The sequence below is a fragment of the Leiobunum rupestre genome, chromosome 9 (genome assembly GCF_980474605.1).
Source record: "Leiobunum rupestre chromosome 9, qqLeiRupe1.1.hap1, whole genome shotgun sequence".
Classification (NCBI taxonomy): Eukaryota; Metazoa; Arthropoda; class Arachnida; order Opiliones; family Sclerosomatidae; genus Leiobunum; species Leiobunum rupestre.
Window position 1 is genome coordinate 56,434,491 of NC_143392.1, and position 11,320 is coordinate 56,445,810.

Sequence of the window (11,320 nt, forward strand, 5' to 3'; positions counted from 1 at the left end):
AAGACTAAAACAACTAAGACACTGAGAAAACACACTGACATAGAAAATTTCAACGACATAATGGATTTCGTTAATATAGTAATACCACCAGGATATTACGGAGTTGAAGATTTACTAGAAATCATGACTACTGATGACGACGGGCGAAATATTAGCTCTAGAGTCAAGTTATATTACAACAAACCAAACCGACGTGTAATTGTTGAACTATATGAAATGAACCAAGTTTACATACCACATGAAATCGCCATCATATTAGGATTCACGAGAACTCCAGGCAAAGACGTAACTATAGTGACTTCCATGACGGCGCCTTTTAGCTGTGATATGGACGCTGGGTTACATCCTCTGTTCATATTATACAAAGTCGATCGGTTGGAGATTCAGATGTTCCCTTATTACGTATTATAAGTATTCAAGGAAAAGACGGAGACACTGTTGAGAAAGAGTTTTCACGACCACATTATATGCCTATTGCGCATAACCATTTTCAAACCATTGAAATTAATATTATGAGTGAAATGGGTCAGCCTGTACATTTCGAACGAGGAAAAGTTCACGTCACTCTTCATTTTAGACCCCGAAGAACATGGACTTATCTATAAAATCAGGTGTAAAATCTTTCTTCTGTTCATTTGTGGTTAGCAGGTCAAAGGAGAAACATGTCTCCACGTAATCTGGATCACGTTTCTGTAAACGATTATAATAACTATTACTTAAATCAAATTGGACACGGATCAATTCCGGTATACCGTGGAGTAGCCGTGCAAAGAGGATATGGTCTTGGAAATATATTAGCCTCGGCATTTCGGTCTGCCATGCCTTTACTCAAAAAAGGTGCCTCATTCCTTGGTCGAAAATTTTTAAATACCGGGGCAAAAATTGCTTCCGACGTCTCGAGTGGTGTGTCTATTAAAGACGCGTTAAAATCTCGGGGGAAAGAGGCGGGGAAAGAAACCTTAAGAAGAGCCGCCGAAGCAGTGAGTAAACTTAGTGGAAATGGACGTAAAAGGAAACGTAAAACGTCTCCCATCATCAGTTCAGTTCGAACCAGGAAGAAGAAAAGACGTTCTCTGCTTCAGTCTGATATATTCTCGTAATCATTGAACCATGTCCCTAGCTCACCCCAGTTCACAAAACAGCATTAGCTCGGAACTTGATTTATTTCACGTACCTTATACTCAAACTGGTATAATAGGAAGTCAATGGGTTGAATATAATCCAACATCGAACATAAATGAAAACCAAGCAATTATCTTTAGTATCGCTGGAAACTCGGAGACTTACATTGATTTGAAAAATACTTTACTTCAAGTTCAAGTGAAAATTGTGAAAGCAGATGGAACTCTACCAAAACCCGATATTTACGACGCTGTATCTAAAACCACAACTCCCGCGGACAAAGTTGGTCCGGAAAATTTGTTTTTACATAGTCTCTTTGGCAAAGTTCACGTATCATTGGGTGACAGATCAGTTACGTCATGCCCTCAACAGTATCCTTACAAGAGTATGATTCAAACGCTCTTGACATATGGTGGACCAGCCAAGGATAGTTTCTTAACCGCGTCTCTATTCTATAAAGACAAAGCCGGGAAATTTGACGAATTTTCCAATAACGACGGATTTAAGAAACGTGCAAAATTTGCTCAAGAAGGTGTTATTGACATGATAGGAGTTGTACGAGCCGATATTTGTCAACAAAATCGACTTATTCCTAACCTGATAGATCTAAATTTCAAGTTTATCAAAAGCTCAAACGAGTTTTGTTTACACACAGACGGTGAAAAATGCAAAGTCATTTTCACACACGCATCAATGTTTGTCAGAAAAGTTAGATTAACGCCAGAGATTATGTTATCCCACGCTAAAACTTTGGAACTGGCAACAATGAAATATCCAATCACCCGTACGGAATGTAATTCATTTTCAATTTCCCAAGGCAACAAAATATGCGTCAAAGACAACTTATATAATGGTCAAATACCGAGTAAGGTGGTGATCGGATTTGTGGACCAGAATGCGTATTTGGGAGACTACAAAATGTCACCTTTTAACTTTAAACATTTTTCGTTAACTCAAATCGCCCTATACCTTGATGGTAGTAGTGTCCCGGCAAAACCGTTAAACCCAAATTTCAAAGATAAGTTGTTTATGCGATCATACGTTAATCTCTTTCTTCAAACTGGGCAATGGAATATTGACGAAGGAAATTTTATCGACCGTGATGAATTCGCCAATGGAAACGCACTATTCGTATTCGATTTAACTCCCGATCTCAACGGAAGTTCAACTGACTGTTTCAACCTGGTAAAGAACGGGAGCGTTTGTCTCGAATTAATATTCGGAGAATCGTTGCCGTCAACAGTTAGCGTGATTTACTATTCCGAATATCAATCTTTGGTCGAGATCGACAAGAACAGAGCAGTTTTATATGATCAAAGTTCATAATGGACTCGCAACAACTTGAAATCATACTCAAGAAAGATCCGTATACCAAATATTTGTTCAGAGGAGTCTTCCCTGCCGACAAACTTCCCGAGAATGTGAAAACGTATCCTTCACTTTACATCGTGAACACTGATACGTCCAATGGGGTAGGAGAACATTGGTGTTTGATATATCTCTCAAGGTCACTCAATTGTACATTCTTCGAGAGTTTCGGGAACAGCCCTGATTTATTTAAATTTAACTATTTTATAGAGAAAAACAGCTTAACTGTCACGTATAATTCTGCTCAATTGCAAGGAAATTCTAGTAAAGCTTGCGGTGGTTACTGTATATATTTTGCAATTAATTTGTGTCAGGGAATAAAAATGTTTAGTATATTGGAAAGATTTTCAAAAAGCAAAAATGTTAATGATCGTATGATTGTAGAATTTATGTATAAGAAATACTCAATAAATTTGTTATAAAAATATTTTATTGTTTCGTTTTATAATGTCCGTGCGCGAGCGTTGATATACCATCGTCTAAAATATAACGTTTATCATCGCACGGGTTTAAACACAATTTGTTTTGTCGCACAGTCGTCACAATATGCTTATTACTCACTATGCGCTTCATCTCCGCGATAGTTAACTTACGGTTCAGAAGACACTCGCGATATTCCGCGTGACGGACGCGCTTCTGCACAACGCGTTTACACACACCCTTGCAAGTCTTTTTCTCGCCTTTAGATGACAATATAGAGTACATTTTGGGTCTAAGTCCGCAAAATTCTTCAATCGGTGTGCCGTCCATCTCATCCTTAAATTTGCCTAACCTCTTTTTGTTGGTTTCGTCGAACAGAGTGTGATTTTTGGGGTATCCAGAAAAATCATACATTTCCTTCTGTTGGGCGAAATCCTCGTATAAATCCGGTGTTTGGATTTCATACGTGAGGCTGTCTGTAAATTACAAATAATCATTAGAAATGAGCTATACTATATACAAGAGGGTATACGTACCAGTATCGGTAAAAAGAAGTTTGACCTTTTCTCCGTACTGCGGCTTTATGACGTCATAGTGAAATCCATACATTAAAAGTTTCGATAGATCCAAAATGGCGAAACCTGTATAGATGGGCCGGTTTAGAATAAGCTTTTTCTTAGCGGAATGAATTCCAACAAGGTCGTTTTGGAAGATGGTGAACTTTTCGAACGCGGGCGAGCTAGCTTTTTTAACAGCCTTTTCTGGTGTCGTAACCAATTTAAAATCCTTACGTAAACGTAAGTTTTCCATGGTTTTACCTGCAAAAAATAAAATAAAATAAAAATATTTTAATATTAATTTTTAATTTTAATTTTTAATATTAATTTTTAATTTTAATTTTTAATTACTTACCGAAGACAGCATTGTTCATTAATTTGAAAAAGTCCTTTTCAAAATCATTGGCGGCCATCTTCCTTTTATCTGTATTAAAGTCAATATATAGCTTTAACCAGGCACCTTGTTCGAATTTCATAATTCGGTGGATTTTCGTGATTTTTAGCCCTTTTTCCACGTAATACTTGAGATTGCGATAGTGTACAACGTATCGCTCTTTGTTGTTTAGGTTGGGCACCAGTTTCGGTAGACTCTCTTTAACAGGGATTTTCAGTTCAGTCATTTGGGTTTTGGAATACTCGGAAAGCATTTCCGGTTTAATTGACATGGACTCTGGAGCTAACGGGTAGCAGTTATGCTCGTCGTGTAATGCGTCCGGATATTCCAAATCCACTTCTAAAATAAATCCCTCAGAGGCGTCGTCGGGGCAACTTAGAATTTCGCGTTGACAGTCAGGGGTGGGTTCAATCCACTCAAAACCTTTCATTGGTAACGCGTCGCACATGACAGTACCATACAAATTGTTACAATCTGTTTAAAATAACATCGTTAAAACTTTTTTTTTTAAATAAAATTTTTTAAATATTTTTTTTTAATAAAATTTTTAAAATATTTTTTTTTTAATTAAATTTTTAAAATATTTTTTTTTAATTAAATTTTTAAAATATATATATATATATATATATTATATATATATATATATATTATATATATATATATTATATATATATATATATTATATATATATATTTTTTTTTTAATTTATTATATATATATATATTTTTTTTTTGTATAATTAAATTTATTATTAAAATTTTGTTCATTCTTACCGAGATAACAGATGTAACTATCTGGTTTGGAACGGTCGTGTGTTTCCAGGTACTTGTTATTACCCTGTGCGAGACGATGGCTGATCATTGAAACTCCACCTCGTATCCCTTTTTCTATGAAAAGATGCATGTCCTCATCCAGAAAAAGGTCAAGACGCACCTTAGTCATACATAGGGCCGCCTGCCACGCGAAACCCGGGCCTGTGTACGAATGTGCGGGGTCTAGTCGGTAATACGTCATGCACATACGACGGAAACTTTGAAAGACGTCTGCCAGAAGTAATGTGTCAGACAAGACATAAATGTCGTGATACCGTCCTTTAAAAATAAAATTTTCAATTAAAGATTATACATATTTATTATTTTAATAGTGTTCATACCCAAATTTCCGATGTGGAAAGTTTTCCAGACGTTTTGCGCATGCACGTAGTCGGCTTCACTCAGAGGCTCATCGGTTAAATCGTTGAAGAAACACTCGATAGGTGGTAGTTGTGTTTCTTTAAAACGATCTTCCGAATCCATATATGAATACGGATAAACTCCTTTTCGCAGAAGTAAATTAACCTCTTCCGACGTGAAAACCGAGTTTAAGAGCGGAAACTTGTCAGCTCCACCTTTCGATAAATTTCCAACGAGGGTCTCGAGAGAAGCTGGCAAGAATCGGATGCTGTCAACAAACCGTAGTTTACCCAAGGTGAAAGAAATGTATGTTTCGCTGTTGGTAGCGATACAGTCTATATTCTTATTTTTGATCTTTGCAATTTGTTGCATAATGAGGTGGGCGTCATATCTACAAATGCTTTATATCATAAGTAAAAATACCTTTAAAAATATAGACAATTAATTTACCTGCTCAGATTATGAAGGAAAACCGGGATGAATTTTGGCGCCTTCATTTTCAAATTGCAGTTCTGACACGCACAGCCCCTATACGCTCCTGTATAATGGTCATGGTCACGTGTTTTAATTGAAGTTTTCGTGAATGTTTCTTCGCAGAAGTAACAATGTGTTGCGGTTTGGTAGGATGTTTCTTCAGCTTCGGAAAGTTGCATAGGGATGTTTTCCTTCAACGCTTCCGATATAGCCGTAGACTCGTCCAAAAGCATATTCAAAAACTTCAACGCACCGTCTTGGCCCCTGTAGGTCTCGTGCTTTACGAGATTTCCTACATAGTAAATAAATATTAGATAAAGAATTAAAAGAATTTCAAGTGATCAAACGTACCAGTGGGATTGACAATTGCGTATGAAAATCCACACGTGACATGTACGGCTAGGGTCGTGGTCGATGACAATGTTGCGTCTGGCAAACATGTCGCTATTTTTGACATTATCGACTCGAAATCGGCGAAAATGGTGTAAGGAACCTATATGAAACAAATAAATAAATATTTCGAATTTAAAAGAAGTATTAAATTATTTACCATTTGACTCCAACCAAAATTTTTGAATTTTAAAATTGGTTCTTTGGTTGGCATCTCCACGCGTTGTGGTTGGTGAACATTACAGTCGCGCATATGAACTTTGATAATTTCCTCTGAATTGCTCCTTTTTAGACATCGGCGACAATAAAACGTCTTGCCATTATGTTTGGAGAATCCACTGAACAGACGGCTTAAATGACGTATTAGCACATAATGTTTATTTTGACCGTTTGATACTAAGAGAAGATCAATTTCCCTTGTTTCTGGTACTCTTTTCTCACTCACATATCGAGGAAAAAATCCTTTTTCATATGCGAAAATGTTAATTGATAGGTTATTCACCTCTTCGAACTTTTTAAGTTTATAAGCATCCAGTTCGAAGGGGAATGTAATACCGCACAAATCGAGTTCGTTTTCGTAACGCTTATAATTACTAATGCGACTCGGGTTGATGGTAACTGGGTGAAGTTTAGCCAAGATTGACCACAAGAAACATTTATTGTCACTAGGGTCTTCTGGATTCACATTTACCGTAGCCCGTTTATTTTCAATCACGGGCGATAATTGAAAATATGTACCACCTACGAGAGGTAAATATTGAATAATGTTTATTTGTAAATACAAAATTCTATCCAAAACCCAACCACTTCCTAGTCCCTCATAATTGTTCATGCTGTCGGCAATTTTGTCTCGACTTGAGTTTATTTGTTCGGGTATTACCTCGGGTGACAGCGTCGCGTGTGTATATCCCCTGAAATACGGCATTGCCTCAACGTCCGTACCAGTGTTACCAAGTTCACGGGTATATCGTGCCCGCACCACCATATACCACTTTATTCCCTTATTGGTATTTAGTTTGTTTTGAAGATACGTTTCTACCTTAGCACGGTGTTCATTTATAAATAACACAGGGTCGGTAACGCCATCTGGTGCCGTTATACGAGCCGAAAAAATTGCGTCACCAAGCGCATTAACCTCCTCTATTTGAATTGGATGGATGGCTGGTAGTACTGCTGGTGGGTCAGCTGGTAGCACTGCTGGTGGATTAGCTGGTAGCACTGGTGGTTGTTGACCAACTGGAAGGGCAATGGGTAGGCTAATGGGTGGGTTAGCGGGTGAGTTAGTGGGTTGGTTAGTAGGTAGGTTAGTGGGTAGGTTAGTGGGTGGGTTAGGAGCGTTGACGGCTTGCTGGTCAACAACGGCTGAACCAACGGCGTTTGGTTGTTGATGTTGGGGTTGAAAATTATCCCAATGCTCACTAAGCCATTCGTCTTCGGCTTGAGAGCCTAATAGATTGTTTAATGGATCCGGTTGTTGAGATTCGGGTTGATCGATTGCACCGTCACCGTGTTGGGCGTCCCAGTTCTCTATAAAGTCTTTTAAAACCTCATCATCTTGTGAGTCCAATAACGCGTCATTATCATTAAAAATCACTCCTAGAGCGTCCATTGCGCGATCACACTCGCTGTGTGTAATTTGTGGTGTTAACGTTTGCGCGGTTTCTACGCGCATAACATAATCATTGAGTTTATCATCACCGTCTTGGGTACACAATAACTCATGTAACGGGTCGTGGTCGAAGTTTTCGGAGAATAAGTGCAGCGAATAGTCCGCAATCGACTCGTGATTATTTTGATCCGCAACCGCAGCGTCTAATAACTCATTAAGAGAATGTATCCTTAAAGGATCAGACGGTGCGTGATCTCCTAATAGAGAAAGATATTTTATTTTCATGTACGAAATGTTAAAATGAGTTAAAGAAACTTACCATTTTCAACTCTGACTCTTTTAAGAGGATTTGAGTCTGAGGATGAAGCCCTTTTTACAGGAGAGTTCGACGGACCCGGCTGCGGGGATGATGGTCTAGCGCTTCGGGGAGCCTCAGTTGACGGAGAAGCAGCCGTAGATGGCACCACCCGATCTAGGATACGCGGCTCGGGCCTCGGCGGCGGCTCGGACCTCGACGACGGTCCGGGTTGAAGAAACGGCATCAGCGGCGTCGGAGAACTTGATTGCAAAGACGGGACGGCTACCCCGGGTTGCCCGTGATTATTTGCACGTTGATGACGTTTAAGGGCATCACGTCTCGAAAAAGACTTATCGCATACGGAACAATTAAACGAAATATTACCGTGAACTGATACCATATGACGGTTGAGACTTCGCTGATGAATAAAAACCACGGAACAAGTGCTACACGAATACATCTTGAAGCCGAATGTGACCTTTTTCACCCTTACACGTCCCCTTTTATACCGATTGATAGACCTAACATGATTCGGCACTTTTACCGATTCACCACCAAGATTCTCATTGGTCAAAAATAGCATATGCCTATAGCGGTGTCCGAGAGAGTGGTGTATTCTGGGTTTAACCCAAACACAATATTGTGCAATTTTTGTGGAGCATCTCTCTCTTTACCTATATACGTTGAAAGTAACGTATCCAAAGTTAAGAGGCCTAGTTAGGTTACTGGGTTTCTTCAGGACATTTTGTAATTTTCTCCAATTTTCACGCGCGTCAATGATTGACATAAAGGGGAAAAGGTTGGGTATGTGCGAGGAGAGTGGTTTCTACTACGGATTACCACAAATATATTAAGAAAACCTTTCATTGTTCATCGAAAAATAGCGAACACTTGATGGTTTTTCTGCAACAGTAGTTTTACTCTAGGGTATTTACGTTTCTCTCTATATTTAGTATCTATGGATCGTAAATCACGGAAAATACATAGTGTCATTAGGGTATTTCTTACTACTTAACCTTTGAAAATGTTATTTTTACAACTATGGGCAAAATCCGACATACCCAATTGGTACCTATAAAAAGGGGTTGCATCCGAATTGCAACATCTAGGTGTGTGTATTACAAGGGCCACCTTGGAAAACTTTCCAAATTGTAATAGTTCTTTTTATAAAATAACCTTGACCAGCTTTTTGAAATGTTCCCCTGGAATAGTTCAGCCAATGCCTAAGAATGAGTTCATAAGCTCTTTAGTGGGAGAGAAAACGGATCCATAGTTGAAGCAGGGGAGGCAACATTTCAACAAGATGGTCAAGCTTAGTTTATAAAAAGAACTATTACAATTTGAAAATGTTTTTTTTTTTTAAATTCATTAAAATATTTTTTAATTCTTTAAAATGTTTTTTAATTCTTTAAAATGTTTTTTAATTCCTTAAAATGTACTTTTTTATTCTTTTTTAAAATATTTTTAAGATAAAAATCAAACTCTTGAGCTAAATAAAATTGCTTTTTATTCATCTGATAATTGTTCAGTTACAAGATTGATATTTTTATATAGCCACTCGGAAAATAATGTACTCTTTTCAAGAGCGCATGAATATTTCCTACTTAAAAAGTTCGTTTTGTGACGAGTAAGACACGCAAACATGGGTCCGTCTTCGTCTAATTCAGTAACCTTCGGACACCCTACACCATTTAAGTCTATCACTTCGCGGTGTATTAGTTCTAATAAAAATACGCATTTCTCCTCGCCTTTACAAAATACGCGGTCATAGCCGTGAGAAGCCATTCGCATGCATTCTTCCAATTTGTTGTACGGGGTGAAACCATAGTCCCAACCAAGGCCGTGTATGTTCTTCTCAACCCACGTGTTCTGTCGTTGAGTGCGGGAAGGGAGGTCAGCTCGGGGGTACGGCGGCAGGAAAACCCACGATGCGACCCGGGGTGTAGTTTCGGCCGAGCATGCTGACGCTTCTTTCACTATTTTCTCCGGCTTCTCATCTTCGGTCCGCCCGTCAAAGAATTCAAAATCAATGACTATTGATTTCTTATGCCTATAATTCAAAAGTAAATACATTACCCTCCGAGAAAGAGGACTAAATACAAAATTATACTTACATAGTTCTTGTCGGGTTATTCTTCTTGACTTGGATTTTCGTGTTTGAAAGCATATCCACTGATCGCTCGAGTTTATATACTCAATTATTGCGTCATGGTATTTACATCACCACAGCGGATAACCCATGGATTTCGCTCCACCGCTATAACATTCACCACCACTCATTCGCCTCTTTAATAATACCGGGGAAATCAGTGGTTCAAATTTAAATCTAAGTTGCATAATAAAATGTTGTTTATTTCTCAATTCGTAGTTTACACGGTCTTCGTACGGTAGAACGTGTACAATAGTATCGGAGAAACGTACGCGCTTCATACAGGCGGTGAAAAAGCGGGGAACGTCAATCAGGATTAAAACTCTTCTTTCTGCAGGTGGGGACCTTCTATCATTAATAGCGAGAAAGACTGCTGCCTTCTATAAGGCTTTCATTTTATCGGGGTACAGTCTTTACGTTTTCTTGTGCACCACTCTCTATAGCGTTACACGTTCACCACCAGGGATGTTTTAGCTATACTAGTTCTTGAAAGCGGGGACTGTCAATCAGGATCATAGCCCTTCTTTTCCGGAGGTGGGTAAAGAGCTGACCGTCAACCATTAATACACAGAAAGATGGCTGCCTTCTACAATTCACCACCAGTGGTGATCTAGCGTTGCTAGTTCACCACCCAGCACCACCCTGCCTTTGTACGTTCACCACCAGCGCCACCCTGCCTTTGTACGTTCACCACCCGGGTGGCGGCCTTCCACTGTACTGTTTTGGGACCGCTCGAAGACCCTACTAGTATTGTTCATTAATCTGGGGGGGATGCAGTCATTACATTAAAATACAAGCCGAAAGGGTCCAACGAAAATTTGCTTACTTATACACTAAAAAATTTGTTAATCGAGTGATACTAATTATGATAAAACCTTGTTAAAATGTAAACTTTGTACGATATTTAACCGACTTAACCTGCAAGAAGCTGTTTTTATTTATAAACTCATTAATAATCAAATTTGCTGTTCGGACCTAATATCATGTTTAAACTTCAGAATACCTAAGAATAACACGCGTAACAAGGAAATGTTTTATATCACAAATTTAATATCTATTAACCCGATCACTCGCATTCAAAGTATTTTTAACAAATTGTGTAATGATAACAAAAACTTCCCCTTAGACCTGTATAATCATAACCTCCACTCCTTTATATCTAACATAATGGGCCGGCTAAAAGAAATTAACGTTAAAACTTAACTTGTTTTTAAACTTTTAAACTTTTAAATTTCACTTTTATATCATTGTTTTTTGTTTTATTATTTTTTCAATATAACAATACATATTAATATAACAAACTAACTAACTCCGTATAAATTTTAAAAGTGTTGTACTAATATGTTTTTATACAGAATAAAAAAAGT

General features: G+C 38.1%; 1 protein-coding gene across 1 annotated transcript; it reads left to right on the plus strand.

Moving 5' to 3' along the window:
- The first annotated feature begins 1,110 nt into the window (after positions 1 to 1,110).
- LOC149931577 (uncharacterized protein F54H12.2-like) lies at positions 1,111 to 2,448 on the plus strand. Its single transcript, XM_090157994.1, has 2 exons — positions 1,111 to 1,677; positions 1,993 to 2,448. Exons 1-2 carry the CDS (start codon positions 1,111 to 1,113, stop codon positions 2,446 to 2,448), a joined length of 1,023 nt encoding a protein of 340 aa, XP_090014120.1.
- Positions 2,449 to 11,320: the final 8,872 nt, after the last annotated feature.